The sequence below is a fragment of the Dendronephthya gigantea genome, unplaced genomic scaffold (genome assembly GCF_004324835.1).
Source record: "Dendronephthya gigantea isolate DGI-Jeju-01 unplaced genomic scaffold, DenGig_1.0 000301F, whole genome shotgun sequence".
Classification (NCBI taxonomy): Eukaryota; Metazoa; Cnidaria; class Anthozoa; order Malacalcyonacea; family Nephtheidae; genus Dendronephthya; species Dendronephthya gigantea.
Genome location: NW_021163311.1, coordinates 96,590 through 113,845, shown reverse-complemented (window position 1 = coordinate 113,845; position 17,256 = coordinate 96,590). Strand labels below are relative to the sequence as shown.

The 17,256-nt window shown below is 35.9% G+C and overlaps 1 protein-coding gene across 6 annotated transcripts in view; it reads left to right on the top strand.

Moving 5' to 3' along the window:
* Window positions 1-17,256, top strand: part of LOC114541662 (protein mono-ADP-ribosyltransferase PARP4-like) — a 58,133-nt gene that overhangs the window by 21,429 nt on the left and 19,448 nt on the right. For all 6 annotated transcript variants that reach the window (XM_028561462.1, XM_028561464.1, XM_028561463.1 and 3 more), the window contains exons 11-13: window positions 15,384-15,691; window positions 16,267-16,400; window positions 16,727-16,891. In XM_028561462.1, the coding sequence (XP_028417263.1) occupies window positions 15,384-15,691; window positions 16,267-16,400; window positions 16,727-16,891 (607 nt within the window). The remainder of the gene's footprint in view (window positions 1-15,383; window positions 15,692-16,266; window positions 16,401-16,726; window positions 16,892-17,256) is intronic.

Below are 17,256 nucleotides of genomic sequence, written 5' to 3'. Positions count from 1 at the left end.
GTACAACTGACAATTACAAAGATAACCTCAGCAGTGTCGTACTGTACGATATAAAGAAGAATGAGCTGAAACAGTTGTCACCACTGCCGTATGATGTGAGTGCTATGGCAACTGTGAGATGGGGAGACAACATTGTTGTTATTGGTGGCGTTGACAAACATGGCAATGAATTAGATACAGTTATCATTTACAATGTGAAGACAGAAGAAAGTCACATGCTGCCATCAATGAGATGTAAGAGGAGGGGATGTACTGCAGTTGTTATTGAAAACAACATTGTAGTCCTGGGAGGGAGGGGTGAGGAAGGAAAGCTGAAGGCAGTTGAAGGTATCAACTTTGAAAGGTATTCTTGGGAAGAACTTCCAGAAATGTCTCGAGCGAGATGGATACACACTGCTGTTGTTGTGTGAAAAGTGTCGTCGGATGTTGATGAACTCGTTTATGTGAAGTATTGCCATAATCATAATATATACGATTTAGAGTAGATATTCAAAATATTTAGTTGTAGATATATTATGTAATTTTCTGCATGTTTTTTGAGAAGGATTGTGGCGAAAGTTCGTAATAAGCGGTTCCTAGATTTCAAAACATTTAGTTTTTAGACAAATCTTATTCCTTGTAGAAACAAACAAGAATATAAACAATCATTTTTCAAATATTTCAATAACGGTTCAAATCAGGGTTATGATTAACGAAAGACTTTCGCTTACCCATATAGCAAGAAAGCGCCACAAGTTTGCTTGTAAACCATCGCTTTTGACTTGAAATTACAGCAAAATGTTTGTAAATAGATTAATGGTAAAAATTTTCATATTGTATCGTACTAAGAAAGAATAAATATTAAATGACTTATTAAGGAAATCCTTAAACGGTCCATTGTCAATGTTTTTATTCCTTTTTGCATGGATAAGTTTAATTATAAAGTCAAAGACACTTTCTTGTAAAGTTCTTTCTAAATTCGTAGGAAAACACTCGTACAAATAGCAAAAATATTTTTCATTTGAGTCGAATGGAACCATTTTTACGTGTGAGTTTTTGGTTGATGGAAAATCGAGTGAAATTTATATAGTTTTAAGTCCTAACCTTGGGACAGTTGAGAAGATTTAGCAATTACCAGACTTCCAGGTTTCCTTCTGAAATCAAACATTACGTCATGAGCGATGACGTCGTGACAGCTCTGGTCACTGAGCTATATACAGTGTACGGAGTGAGCTGACAAGAGCGAATGTGAGTTTATATTATATAAAAGGATTGATCCAATGCAATGCGACAGATAATTATCGTAGTTAACTACAGAATACGGAATTGTGATTGACCAATTGTGATTCAATACCTTTTTATACAGCAGACCGAGGAATATCATTTTCATATATTATTTTGCTGAACAATTACAAATCCTGATATTTTGCAACAAAATAGTTGCAAAATTTCATAATGGCGACATTTTTCAGTAGCAGCAAATAAGCTACGACAAACGTCAGTAGGACACGTCTTAATACTTAGGAATTAGTCGACTATTAGAACGTTAAAACACAGGGGCCGGTTGTATCAACCCCGTTTAGCTTAAACTTAAACGGTGGTAAGTTCAAAATAGCAAGAAAGTCTGCCGTTTTATTCAACAAGCGAACTGAATATTTTTAACCCTAATACAAAGATACTGTTTACAACTACATATTCAGTGCATAATATTCAAGTTGACTCATTCAAGAGAGATGTAAGAGTGTTATTTAATTTTGACTTATCCACCGTTTAAGCTAAACGGGCTTGATACAACCAGCCCTATTAAAATCCCTCACTCATAAAACCAGTTGAAACCAGTAATAATATTGCCTGGCAACCACCCGTTGCGATATTATAAACAAAATATATATCAGTCTGTGTAGCGTTGTGTGAAGTATTTTTAAACAAAGGCAGTTTGTATGTTTTAACACATGATTTTGTAAAAGATTTGGGACAAATTCTGATGCAGACTTTATCAACATCGATTACAATGTTTTAGTCTAAATATTTCATTATTATGATTGATTTTTCTTGGTATAAAGTATCGTTTTCTTTGAACTCATTTCCATATAATGAAATAAGAAATTCCTACCTGCATAAACACTAAAACACAACCAATTGCAAGTCAGTATTTGAAGAAGAGGTTATGACCTTTCGTCACAAGACATGATAAAAATATCTTTTTTCATACTACAAATTCCTGTCAACAAAAGACGCTTTAAATACTTTATACCGAAGCGATATGTGTCTGCCTTTCTAAACAGATCAAAAGATTTCCAGCAAATAAACCCAGACTTCTCCAAGAACGAACACTGTATCTATATTCAGTCTATACAGCGAGGTTTATACTACAGAACGACAAACAACACAGAACTTGCTTTATTATTACGACACAAGAACGACGTGAAATATGGCTTCATGTATACAAGGCTACGATGAAGAAAGGTTTGTGGACAAAATCAATCAAAATTTTCATTGTCAGATTTGCTTCAATGTCTTGAAAGAGCCGGTTATGTGTTCGAGAAACCAGCATTCTTTTTGCCGTTGTTGTATTACGAAACATCTGGAAAATTCTCAGACATGCCCAACGTGTGCTGATGAACTGACCGTAGAGACTTTGGCCGAACCTTCACGAATGGTAAAAGATTTTTTAAATGAATCGAAAATTCGTTGCGTTTACATCGACAGAGGTTGTCAAGAAGTTGTAGAAGTACAGCATCTTGACCGCCATGAAGATACATGTGGATATACACCAGCCGTTTGTACAAACCAAGGCTGTGGTTTAATTGTCAACAAGCGTGATCTTATTCACCATGAAAGTGAAGTCTGTGAATTCCGAAAGTTGAAGTGTCACTCGTGCGGAGAAATAACCAAAACTTTGGCAAATATGGAGGAAAGAATGGCGCGGAATAATGCAACAATTGAAACTAAAATAACAAATTTAGAGAGAAAAATAGACAAAAATACCGCGGACTTAAAAGCAGATATAAAAGCAGATATGGAAGGAAAACTCGAAGCGGTTAACAACGAAGTCAAAGGATTGAAAACAGCTTTGGTCAGAGCTTTTGATGAAATGAAGGACGTCCTTATCACGATGGAGGGCAAGAAAGTAGAAAACACAAGAAAAGTAATAAATAGACCAAGCGGTGATAAGAAAAATATAATTGTTGCTGGTGGTTATAAAACTAACTCTGTAGAGATGTTTAACTGGCATCAAAGAACATGGTCGCCATTACAATCAATGCCAAAGAAACGTTATGGAGCGACTTCATTTATTTATAACAATCATATGACTATAGCTGGGGGTGGTTGTGGATCTGGCATTTTACATGATATGATTAGAATGAATATTGACCCAAACCCTGATCTCTCAACACACTGGAGTGACTGTCCTGTTAAACTACCTGATAATTTGAGATTCCACAGCAGTGTGGTGCATAATGATCAGTTGATAGTCTCTGAAGGTGATAATGGAAATGGTTTATCTGACTTGATCAGAGCAGTCCAGCTTGTTCCTCCCTATACTGTGAAGACCTTATCAAGAATGCCAGAACCAAGACAACATCACACCATGGAAATATTTGATGATAATTTGGTGATAGTTGGTGGAAGAACAACTGAAAGGTTTAAAGACAGCCTCAGCAGTGTCGTACTGTACGATATAAAGAAGAATGAGCTGAAACAGTTGTCACCACTGCCGTATGAAGTGAGTGCTATGGCAACTGTGAGATGGGGAGACGACATTGTTGTTATTGGTGGCGTTGACAAACATAACAATGCATTAGATACAGTTATCATTTACAATGTCAAGACAGAACAAAGTCACATGCTGCCATCAATGAGATGTAAGAGGTCGGGATGTACTGCAGTTGTTATTGAAAACAACATTGTAGTCCTGGGAGGGTGGGGTGCGGGAGGAGAGCTGAAGTCAGTTGAAGGTTTCAACTTTGAAAGGCATTCTTGGGAAGAACTTCCAGAAATGTCTCAAGGGAGATGGATGTCCACTGCTGTTGTTGTGTGAGAAGTGACGTAGGATGTTGATGAACTCGTTTATGTGAAGTATAGCCATATTCATAATATGAACTATTTAGAGTAGATATTCAAAATATTTAGTTGTAGATATATTATATAATTTTTTGCATGTTTTTTGAGAAGGATTATGGCGAAAGTTCGTAACAAGTGGTTCCTAGGTTTCTACAGATTAAGTTTTTGACCAATTTAATTCCTTGTAGAGGCAAACAAGAATATAAACAATCATTTTTCAAATATTTCAATAACGGTTCAAATCTGGGTTATGATTAACGAAAGACTTTCGCTTTCCCATATAGCAAGAAAGCGCCACAAATTTGCTTGTAAACCATCGCTATTGACTTTTGAGACAACAGCAAAATGTTTGTAAATATAGATTAATGGTAAACTTTTATATATTGTATCGTACTAAGAAAGAATAAATATTAAATGATTTATTAAGGAAATCCCTAAACGGTCCATGGTCAATGTTTTTAGTCTTTTTTGCATGGATAAGTTTGGTTATAAAGACACTTTATTATAAAGTTCTTTCTAAATTCGTAGGAAAACACTCGTACAAATGGCAAAATTATTTTTCATTTGAGTCGAACGGAACCATTTTTACGTGTGAGTTTTTGGTTGATGGAAAATCGAGTGAAATTTATATCGTTTTAAGTCCTAATCTTGGGACAGTTTAGAAGAATTTAGCAATTACCAGACCTCAAGGTTTCCTTCAGAAATCAAACATTACGTCATGAGCGATGACGTGACAGCTCTGGTCACTGAGCTATATACAGTGTACGGAGTGAGCTGACAAGAGCGAATGTGAGTTTATATTATATAAAATGATTGATCCAATGCAATGCGACAGATAATTATCGTAGTTAACTACAGAATACGGAATTGTGATTGGTCAATTGTGATTCAATACCTTTTTATATAACAGACTGAGGAATATCATTTTCATATATTATTTTGCTGAACAATTACAAATCCTGATATTTTGCAACAAAGTTGTTGCAGAATTTCATAATGGCGACATTTTTCGCTAGCAAATAAGCTACGACAAACGTCAGTAAGACACGACTTAATACTTAGGAATTAGTCGACTAATAGAGCGTTAAAACACAGGGGCCGGTTGTATTAAGCCCGTTTAGCTTAACCGGTGGATAAGTTCAAAATAGAAAGAAAGTCTGCCGTTTTATTCAACAGGCGAACTGAATATTTTTAACTTTAATACAAAGATACTGTTTACAACTACATATTCAGTGCATAATATTCAAGTTGACTCATTCAAGAGAGATGTAAGAGTGTTGTTTAATTTTGGCTTATCCACCGTTTAAGCTAAACGGGCTTGATACAACCAGACCCTGGTATTAAAATCCCTCACTGATAAAACCAGTTGAAACCAATAATAATATTGCCTGGCGACCACCCGTTAAGATATTATAAACAAAATATATATCAGTCTGCCTAGCGTTGTGTGAAATATTTTTAAACAAAGGCAGTTTGTATGTTTTAACACATGATTTTGTAAAAGATTTGAGACAAATTCTGATGCAGACTTTATCAACATCGATTACAATGTACATACATACATACATATACATACATAATTTATTCAAGATAACAAGATAACATTCACAACAATCTTGAACAGGAAATCGTGAGGTTAACCCTATACTATGACAATTCCCCAAAAATGTACTTCGTCTAAATATTTCATTATTATGATTGATTTTTCTTGGTATAAAGTATCCTTTTCTTCGAACTCATTTCCATATAATAAAATAAGAAATTCCTAGCAACATAAACACAACCAATTGCAAGTCAGCATTTGAACAGCAGGTGATGACCTTTTGTCACAAGACGTGAAAATAATATCATATTTTCATAGCAACAAATTTCTGTCTACATAAGACGCTTTATTAAACACTTTATACAGAAGCGATATTTGTCTGCCTTTTCTAAACCGATCAAAAGATTTCAAACAAATACACAGACTTCTCTAAGAACGAACACTGTATCTATATTCAGTCTATACAGCGAGGTTTACACTACAGAGCGACAAACAACACAGAACTTGCTTTATTATTACGACACAAGAACGACGTGAAATATGGCTTCATATATACAAGGTTACGATGAAGAAAGGTTTGTGGACAAAATGAATCAAAATTTCCTGTGTCAGATTTGCTTCAATGTCTTGAAAGAGCCTGTCCTTTGTCCGACAAACCAGCATTCGTTTTGCCGTTGTTGTATTACGAAACATCTGGAAAATTCTCAAACATGCCCAACGTGTGCTGATGAACTGACCTTAGAGACTTTGATCGAACCACCGCGAATGGTAAAAGAGTTCTTAAATGAATCGAAAATTCGTTGCCTCTACATCGACAGAGGTTGTCAAGAAGTTGTAGAATTACAGCATCTTGACCGCCATGAAGATACATGTGGATATACACCAGCCGTTTGTACAAACCAAGGCTGTGGTTCAATTGTCAACAAGCGTGATCTTATTCACCATGAAAGTGAAGTCTGTGAATTCCGAAAGTTGAAGTGTCACTCGTGCGGAGAAATCACGAAAACTTTGGCAGATATGGAGGAAAGAATGGCGCAGAATAATATAACAATTGAAACTAAAATAACAAATTTAGAGAGAAAAATAGACAAAAATACCGTGGATTTAAAAGCAGATATGAAAGCAGATATGGAAGGAAAACACGAAGCGGTTAACAACGAAGTCAAAGGATTGAAAACAGCTTTGGTCAGAGCTTTTGATGAAATGAAGGACGTTCTTATCACGATGGAGGGGAAGATAGAAGAAAACACAAGAAAAGTAAGAAATAGACCAAGTGGTGTTAAGGAAAATATAATTGTTGCTGCAGGTTATAAAACTAACTCTGTGGAGATGTTTAACTGGCGTCGAAGAACATGGTCGCCATTACAATCAGTGCCAGAGAATCGTGATGCAGCGACTTCGTTTATTTATAACAGTCATATGACTATAGCTGGGGGTCGTGATGGGTCTGGCGATGTTGATGATATGATTAGAATGAATATTGACCCAAACCCTGATCTCTCAACACACTGGAGTTACTGTCCTGTTAAACTACCTGATAAGTTGTGCTACCACAGCAGTGTGCTGTATAATGATCAGTTGATAGTCTCTGGAGGTGATAATGGAAATGTTTCATCTGAATTGATCAGATCAGTCCAGCTTGTTCCTCCCTATAGTGTGAAGACCTTATCAAGAATGCCAGAACCAAGACAATATCACAGCATGGAAATATTTGATGATAATTTGTTGATAGTTGGTGGAAGTACAACTGACAATTACAAAGACAGCCTCAGCAGTGTCGTACTGTACGATATAAAGAAGAATGAGCTGAAACAGTTGTCACCACTGCCGTATGAAGTGAGTCACATGGCAACTGTGAGATGGGGAGACAACATTCTTGTTATTGGTGGTGCTGACAAACATATCAATGCATTTGATACAGTTATCATTTACAATGTCAAGACAGGACAAAGTCACATGCTGCCATCAATGAGATGGAAGAGGAGTGGATGTACTGCAGTTGTTATTGAAAACAACATTGTAGTCCTGGGAGGGTTGGGTGAGGAAGGAGAGCTAAAGTCAGTTGAAGGTTTCAACTTTGAAAGGTATTCTTGGGAACAACTTCCAGAAATGTCTCAAGCAAGATGGATGTCCACTGCTGTTGTTGTGTGAAAAGTGACGTAGGATGTTCATGAACTCGTTTATGTGAAGTATCGCCATAATCATAATATGAACTATTTGGAGTTGATATTCAAAATATTTAGTTGTAGATAGATATTATGCATGTTTTTTTGAGAAGGATTATGGCGAAAGTTCGTAACAAGTGGTTCCTAGATTTCAACACATTTAGTTTTTAGACAAATTTAATTCCTTGTAGAAGGAAACAAGAATATAAACAATCTTTTTTCAAATATTTCAATAACGGTTGAAATCAGGGTTATGATTAATGAAAGACTTTCGCTTTCCCATATAGCAAGAAAGTGCCACAAATTTGCTTGTAAACCATCGCTATTGACTTGAGACAACAGCAAAATGTTTGTAAATAGATTATTGGTAAAAATTTTTCATATTGTATCCTACTAAGAAAGAATAAATATTATATGATTTATTAAGGAAATCCCTAAACGGTCCATTTTCAATGTTTTTATTCCTTTTCGCATGGATAAGTTTGGTTATAACGACACTTTTTTATAAAGTTCTTTCTAAATTCGTACGAAAACACTCGTACAAATGGCAAAATTATTTTTCATTTGAGTCGAATCGAACCATTTTTACGTGTGAGTTTTTGGTTGATGGAAAATCGAGCGAAATTTATATCGTTTTAAGTCCTAACCTTGGGACAGTTGAGAATAATTTAGCAATTACCAGACTTCCAGGTTTCCTTCAGAAATCAAACATTACGTCATGAGCGATGACGTCGTGACAGCTCTGGTCACTGAGCTATATACAGTGTACGGAGTGAGCTGACAAGAGCGAATGTGAGTTTATATTATATAAAAGGATTGATCCAATGCAATGTGACAGATAATTATCGTAGTTAACTACAAAATACGGAATAGTGATTGACCAATTGTGATTCAATACCTTTTTATATAACAAACCGAGGAATATCATTTTCATATATTATTTCGCTGAACAATTACAAATCCTGATATTTTGCAACAAAATAGTTGCAAAATTTCATAATGGCGACATTTTTCAGTAGCAGCAAATAAGCTACGACAAACGTCAGTAAGACACGTCTTAATACTTAGGAATTAGTCGACTATTAAAACGTAAAAATACTCGTATTAAAAATCCTGGCTGATAAAACCAGTTGAAACCAGTAATAATATTGCCTGGCAAGTGGCAACCACCCGTTGCGATATTATAAACAAAATATATATCAGTCTGTGTAGCGTTGTGTGAAATATTTTTAAACAAAGGCAGTTTGTATGTTTTAACACATGATTTTGTAAAAGATTTGAGACAAATTCTGATGCAGACTTTATTAACATCGATTACAATGTACTTAGTCTAAATATTTCATTATTATGATTGATTTTTCTTGGTATAAAGTATCGTTTTCTTTGAACTCATTTCCATATAATGAAATAAGAAATTCCTACCTGCATAAACACTAAAACACAACCAATTGCAAGTCAGTATTTGAAGAAGAGGTGATGACCTTTCGTCACAAGACCTGATAAAAATAACTTTTTTTCATACTACAAATTCCTGTCAACAAAAGACGCTTTAAACACTTTATACCGAAGCGATACTTGTCTGCCTTTTCTAAACCGATCAAAAGATTTCAAGCAAATACACAGACTTCTCTAAGAACGAACACTGTATCTATATTCAGTCTATACAGCGAGGTTTATACTACAGAGCGACAAACACACAGAACTTGCTTTATTATTACGACACAAGAACGACGTGAAATATGGCTTCATATATACAAGGCTACGATGAAGAAAGGTTTGTGGACAAAATCAATCAAAATTTCCTGTGTCAGATTTGCTTCAATGTCTTGAAAGAGCCTGTCCTTTGTCCGACAAACCAGCATTCGTTTTGCCGTTGTTGTATTACGAAACATCTGGAAAATTCTCAAACATGCCCAACGTGCGCTGATGAACTGAACTTAGAGACTTTGATCGAACCACCGCGAATGTAAAAGAGTTCTTAAATGAATCGAAAATTCGTTGCGTTTACATCGACAGAGGTTGTCAAGAAGTTGTAGAATTACAGCATCTTGACCGCCATGAAGATACATGTGGATATACACCAGCCGTTTGTACAAACCAAGGCTGTGGTTTAATTGTCAACAAGCGTGATCTTATTCACCATGAAAGTGAAGTCTGTGAATTCCGAAAGTTGAAGTGTCACTCGTGCGGAGAAATGACCAAAACTTTGGCAGATATGGAGGAAAGAATGGCGAAGAATAATACAACAATTGAAACTAAAATAACAAATTTAGAAAAAAATATGGCGAGAAATACCACAGTCGCAGATTTAAAAGCAGATCTGGAAGGAAAACTCGAAGCGGTTAACAACGAAGTCATAGGATTAAAAACAGCTTTGGTCAGAGCTTTTGATGAAATGAAGAACGTTCTTATCACAATGGAGGGCAAGAAAGAAGAAAACACAGGAAAAAAAAGAAATAGACCAAATGGTGATAAGGAAAATATAATTGTCGCTGGAGGTGTAGGAACTAACTCTGTAGAGATGTTTAACTGGCGTCAAAGAACATGGTCGCTATTACAATCAATGCCAGAGAAACTTTGGGGAGCGACTTCATTTATTTACAACAATCATATGACTATAGCTGGGGGTTGCTCTGTTTTTCCTGACATTGTTGATGATATGATTAGAATGAATATTGACCCAAACCCTGATCTCTCAACACACTGGAGTAACTGTCCTGTTAAACTACCTCGTGAGTTGAGAAACCACAGCAGTGTGCTGTATAATGATCAGTTGATAGTCTCTGGAGGTGATGATGGAATTATTTCATCTAACTTGATCAGAGCAGTCCAGCTTGTTCCTCCCTATACTGTGAAGACCTTATCAAGAATGCCAAAACCAAGACAAGGTCACAGCATGAAAATATTTGATGATAAATTGTTGATAGTTGGTGGAAGAACTGGTAATAACAAAGACAACCTAAGCAGTGTTGTGCTGTACGATATAAGAAGAATGAGCTGAAACAGTTGTCACCACTGCCGTATGAAGTGAGTGATATGGCAATTGTGAAATGGGGAGACAACATCGTTGTTATTGGTGGCACTGACAAACATGGCAAGACATTAGATACAGTTATCATTTACAATATCAAGACAGAACAAAGTCACATGCTGCCATCAATGAGATGTAAGAGAAAGGGATGTACTGCAGTTGTTATTGAAAACAACATTGTAGTCCTGGGAGGGTGGGGTGATGGAGGAAAGTTGAAGTCAGTTGAATGTTTCAACTTTGAAAGGTATTTTTGGAAAAAACTTCCAGAAATGTCTGAAGCAAGATGGATTCACAATGCTGTTGTTGTGTGAAAAGTGACGTCGGATCTTGATGAACTCGTTTATGTGAAGTATAGCCATAATCATAATATGAACTATTTAGAGCAGATATTCAAAATATTTAGTTGTAAATATATTATATAATTTTATGCATGTTTTTTGAGAAGGATTGTGGCGAAAGTTCGTAACAAGTGGTTCCTAGATTTCAAAACATTTAGTTTTTAGACAAATTTCATTCCTTGTAGAAGGAAACAAGAATATAAACAATCATTTTTCAAATATTTCATTAACGGTTTAAATCAGGGTTATGATTAACAAAGACATTCGCTTTCCCATATAGCAAGAAAGCGCCACAAATTTGCTTGTAAACCATCGCTATTGACTTGAGACAACAGCAAAATGTTTGTAAATAGATTAATTGTAAAAATTTTTATGTTGTATCCTACTAAGAAAGAATAAATATTAAATGATTTATTGAGGAAATCCCTAAACGGTCCATTGTCAATGTTTTTATTCCTTTTTGCATGGATAAGTTTGGTTATAAAGACACTTTCTTATAAAGTTCTTTCTAAATTCGTACGAAAACACTCGTAGAAATGGCAAAATTATTTTTCATTTGAGTCGAATCGAACCATTTTTACGTGTGAGTATTTGGTTGATGGAAAATCGAGTGAAATTTATATAGTTTTAAGTCCTAACCTTGGGACAGTTTAGAAGAATTTAGGAATTACCAGACTTCCAGGCTTCCTTCAGCAATCAAACATTACGTCATGAGCGATGACGTCAACAGCTCTGGTCACTGAGCTATATACAGTGTACGGAGTGAGCTGACAAGAGCGAATGTGAGTTTATATTATATAAAAGGATTGATCCAATGCAATGCGACAGATAATTATCGTAGTTAACTACAGAATACGGAATTGTGATTGACCAATTGTGATTCAATACCTTTTTATACAACAGACCGAGGAATATCATTTTCATATATTATTTGGCTGAACAATTACAAATCCTGATATTTTGCAACAAAATAGTTGCAAAAATTCATAACGGCGACATTTTTCAGTAGCAGCAAATAAGCTACGACAAACGTCAGTATAAAGACACGTCTTAATACTTAGGAATTAGTCGACTATTAGGACGTTAAAACACTCGTATTAAAAATCCTGGCTAAAAAAACCAGTTGAAACCAGTAATAATATTACCTCGCGACCACCCATTGTGATATTATAAACAAAATATATATCAGTCTGCCTAGCGTTGTGTGAAATATTTTTAAACAAAGGCAGTTTGTATGTTTTAACACATGATTATGTAAAAGATTTGAGACATATTCTGATGCAGACTTTATCAACATCGATTACAATGTACTTCGTCTAAATATTTCATTATTATGATTGATTATTCTTGGTATAAAGTATCGTTTTCTTCGAACTCATTTCCATATAATGAAATAAGAAATTCCTACCAACGTAAACACTAAAACACAACCAATTGCAAATCAGTATTTGAACAAGAGGTGATGACCTTTTGTCACAAGACCTGATAAAAATATCTTTTTCCATACTACAAATTCCTGTCAACAAAAGACGCTTTAAACACTTTATACCGAAGCGATATTTTCCTGCCTTTTCTAAACCGATCAAAAGATTTCAAGCAAATACACAGACTTCTCCAAGAACGAACACTGTATCTATATTCAGTCTATACAGCGAGGTTTATACTACAGAGCGACAAACAACACAGAACTTGCTTTATTATTACGACACAAGAACGACGTGAAATATGGCTTCATATATACAAGGCTACGATGAAGAAAGATTTGTGGACAAAGTGAATCAAAATTTCCTGTGTCAGATTTGTTTCAATGTCTTGAAAGAGCCGGTTATGTGTTCGAGATACCAGCATTCTTTTTGCCGTTGTTGTATTACGAAACATCTGGAAAATTCTCAAACATGTCCAACGTGTGCTGATGAACTGACCGTAGAGACTTTGATCGAAGCACCGCGAATGGTAAAATATTTTTTGAATGAATCAAAAATTCGTTGCGTTTACATCGACAGAGGTTGTCAAGAAGTTGTCGAATTACAGCATCTTGACCACCATGAAGATACATGTGGATATACACCAGCCGTTTGTACAAACCAAGGCTGTGGTTTAATTGTCAACAAGCGTGATCTTATTCACCATGAAAGTGAAGTCTGTGAATTCCGAAAGTTGAAGTGTCACTCGTGCGGAGAAATGACGAAAACTTTGGCAGATGTGGAGGAAAGAATGGCGAATATCGAGAAGAATAATGTAACAATTGAAACTAAAATAACAAATTTAGGGAGAAAAATAGACGAAAATACCGCGGATTTAAAAGCAGATATCGAAGGAAAACTCGAAGCGGGTAACAACGAAGTGAAAGGATTGAAAACAGCTTTGGTCAGAGCTTTTGATGAAATGAAGGACGTTCTTATCACGATGGAGGGCAAGAAAGAAGAAAACACAAGAAAAGTAAGAAATAGACCAAGTGGTGATAAGGAAAATATAATTGTTGCTGGAGGTGTCAGAACTAACTCTGTAGAGATGTTTAACTGGCGTCAAAGAACATGGTCGCCATTACAATCAATGCCAAAGAAACGTTATGGAGCGACTTCATTTATTTATAACAATCATATAACTATAGCTGGGGGTACCTGTGGTTTTTCTGGCATTGTTGATGATATGATTAGAATGAATACTGACTCAAACTCTGATCTCTCAACACACTGGAGTGACTGTCCTGTTAAACTACCTGATAAGTTGAAAAACCACAGCAGTGTGCTGTATAATGATCAGTTGATAGTCTCTGGAGGTGATAATGGAAATGGTTCATCTGACTTGATCAGAGCAGTCCAGCTAGTTCCTCCCTATACTGTGAAGACCTTATCAAGAATGCCAGAACCAAGACAATATCACAGCATGGAAATATTTGATGATAATTTGTTGATAGTTGGTGGAATTTCAACTCGCAATTACGACCTCAGCAGTGTTGTACTGTACGATATAAAGAAGAATGAGCTGAAACAGTTGTCACCACTGCCGTATGAAGTGAGTCGTATGGCAAGTGTGAGATGGGGAGACAACATTGTTGTTATTGGTGGCGTTGACAAACATGGCAAGACATTAGATACAGTTATCATTTACAATGTCAAGACAGAACAAAGTCACGTGCTGCCATCAATGAGATGTAAGAGGAGGGGATGTACTGCAGTTGTTATTGGAAACAACATTGTAGTCCTGGGAGGGTTTCGTGAGGAAGAATACCTGAAGACAGTTGAAGGTTTCAACTTTGAAAGGTATTCTTGGGAAAAACTTCCAGAAATGTCTGAAGCAAGATGGATGTCCACTGCTGTTGTTGTGTGAACTATTTCGTATATAAATATTGAACTCGTTTATGTGAAGTATCGCCATATTCATATAATATGAACTATTTAGAGTAGATATTCACAATATTTAGTTGTAGATATATCATGTAATTTTATGCATGTTTTTCGCAAAGAACTATGGTACAAAACTCGTAACAAGTGGTTCCTAGGTTTCAAAACATTTAGTTTTTAGACAAATTTGATTCCTTGTAGAAGCAAACAAGAATATAAACAATCATTTTTCAAATATTTCAATAACGGTTCAAGTCAGGGTTATGATTAAAGAAAGACATTCGCTTTCTCATATAGCAAGAAAGCGCCACAAATTTACTTGTAAACCATCGCTATTGACTTGAGATAACAGCAAAATGTTTGTAAATAGATTAATGGTAAAAATTTTTTATTGTATCGTACTAAGAAAGAATAAATATTAAATGATTTGTTAAGGAAATTCCTGAACAGAAATTATTCTGATTGGTCGTTCACGCCATTCCAATTTTGAAATACAGAGAACGGTTGCAAACCGGTTCAGAATGAGATTTTCCCAGAGCCTTTGTTTTCTCGCCAGAGGAATCGCGGGCTCGGGGAACGAGGTTCAAGCGAGGTCAAAGCTGTATTACACGCAAGCTCGTTCCCAGGGTCTTCTGTGTTCAAGACGGCGCGGTAACGAGGTTGTGTTTCACGGTGCAATTTTTCTTGCAACTTAATGCAATGCAATCCTACTTTTAAGAGATGTAATTTAGTACAGAGTGTTCAAAATGTAAGTGTAGGAGACGTGCATGGAGTTTAATAAACAGAAAAGTTTGGTAATGGCCAAATTTGGATCTCTCAAAAGTAGAATTGCATTGCAAGTTGCAAGAAAAATAGCACCGTGTAACAGGGCCTTCAGAGAAAGACGTTTTGTAACTCACTTTTCTCAACAATTTCTAGTGAAGATGTTCTTGTTGAACCCACAACAGCAATTTCTCTTGACGATGAAGCAATGTCATCATCGGATGAAGAAGAATTTGCTCCGAATATTACAACCTCTGATATCGAGGCTGTTGAAGATCCACTGACCAAAGTTAAACCAGGATTGCGATCTGATGGAGACACCTTGGTGCCTTTAAAATCCGTTCATATTAGAGCGAAACTTTTGGACCTTTGTGCGAAAGTCGTTGTCATGCAAGTTTATGAGAATTCAAATGACAAACCAATTGAAGCCAAATATGTTTTTCCATTAGATGACATGGCTGCCGGTATTGATTTAAATGTTCTTATATTTTCAAGATTTTTTTATTGAGATCCAGTAAGGATCATCTCTTATTGATCCAGTGTTACTACAGGAGGAAACCTAAACTAAACTAACTTTATTTTTACTGGATATTTCTATCAGTTCTAAACTGTTCTTCCTAGAGGTCCAGTAAGGATCATCTGTTATTGATCCAGTGTTACTACAAGAGGAAACCTAAACTAAACTAACTTTATTTCTACTGGATAGTTCTATCAGTTCTAAACTGTTCTTCCTAGAGGTCCAGTAAGGATCATCTCTTATTGATCCAGTGTTTCTACAGGAGGAAACCTAAACTAAACTAACTTTATTTATACTGGATAGCTCTATCAGTTCTAAACTGTTCTTCCTTGGGGTCCAGTAAGGATCATCTCTTATTGATCCAGTGTTACCACAGGAGGAAACCTAAACTAAACTAACTTTATTTATACTGGATAGTTCTATCAGTTCTAAACTGTTCTTCCTAGAGGTCCAGTAAGGATCATCTCTTATTGATCCAGTGTTACTACAGGAGGAAACCTAAACTAAACTATCTTTCTCTAGTGTGTGGTTTTGAGGCATTTATCAATGGTAAACATATCGTTGGTGAAGTAAAGGAGAAAGAACAAGCCCACAAGGAGTACAAGAAAGCAATAAGCGAGGGGCATGGGGCTTATTTGATGGACGAGGAGACGCCAGTAAGTTCACGTCATCATCTTATTGCTTTAGTAAAAATTAAACACTTTTCTATCCCCGCCAGGTTGAGTCCAGGTACCCTGTAACCTTAGTGATTCAGCAACAAACAGTTTAAGTGAATCATAGTCTCCCGACCAAGCAAGACCTAGTGATTTTGATATCGATTCAGTAGGTTTTCTGACACTTTTAATTTCCCCAATAATCGGTAGATTATCATTGGTTAAGTTTGGTAGTCCGCATGTAGTTTTTTTTTAAAAAATTGGCGAGATATTCTGAAACATCGGTAGATGAGAATATTTTATGTATTTTTGGTCGGTTTTCATCGCAGGATGTGTTTACGGTTAGTGTTGGTAATATCCCTCCCGGAGCGACCGTCTTGATCAAGATAACTTACGTTGCTGAGCTTGCTGTTGAAGATGAAAATATAGTGTTCAGTCTCCCCGGTTCCCTCGCACCATGGTCACGTGATCAGGCGCTGAAAGAAAGCACACAAGTACGATTTTACGTATAGTTTAGTTTTGTATTGCTGTGGTAGAAATGATCGATAGTGAAGCTCATAGTAAAAACAGTTTAGAACTTATAGAGCTATCGAGTGTAAATGAAGTTAGTTTAGTTTAGGTTTCCTCCTGTAGTAACACTAGATGAATAAGAGATGATCCTTACTGGACCTCTAGGAAGAACAGTTTAGAACTGATAGAGCTATCCAGTATAAATAAAGTTAGTTTAGTTTAGGTTTCCTCCTGTAGTAACACTGGATCAATAAGAGATTATCCTTACTGGACCTCTAGGAAGAACAGTTTAAAACTGATAGAGCTATCCAGTATAAATAAAGTTAGTTTAGTTTAGGTTTCCTCCTGT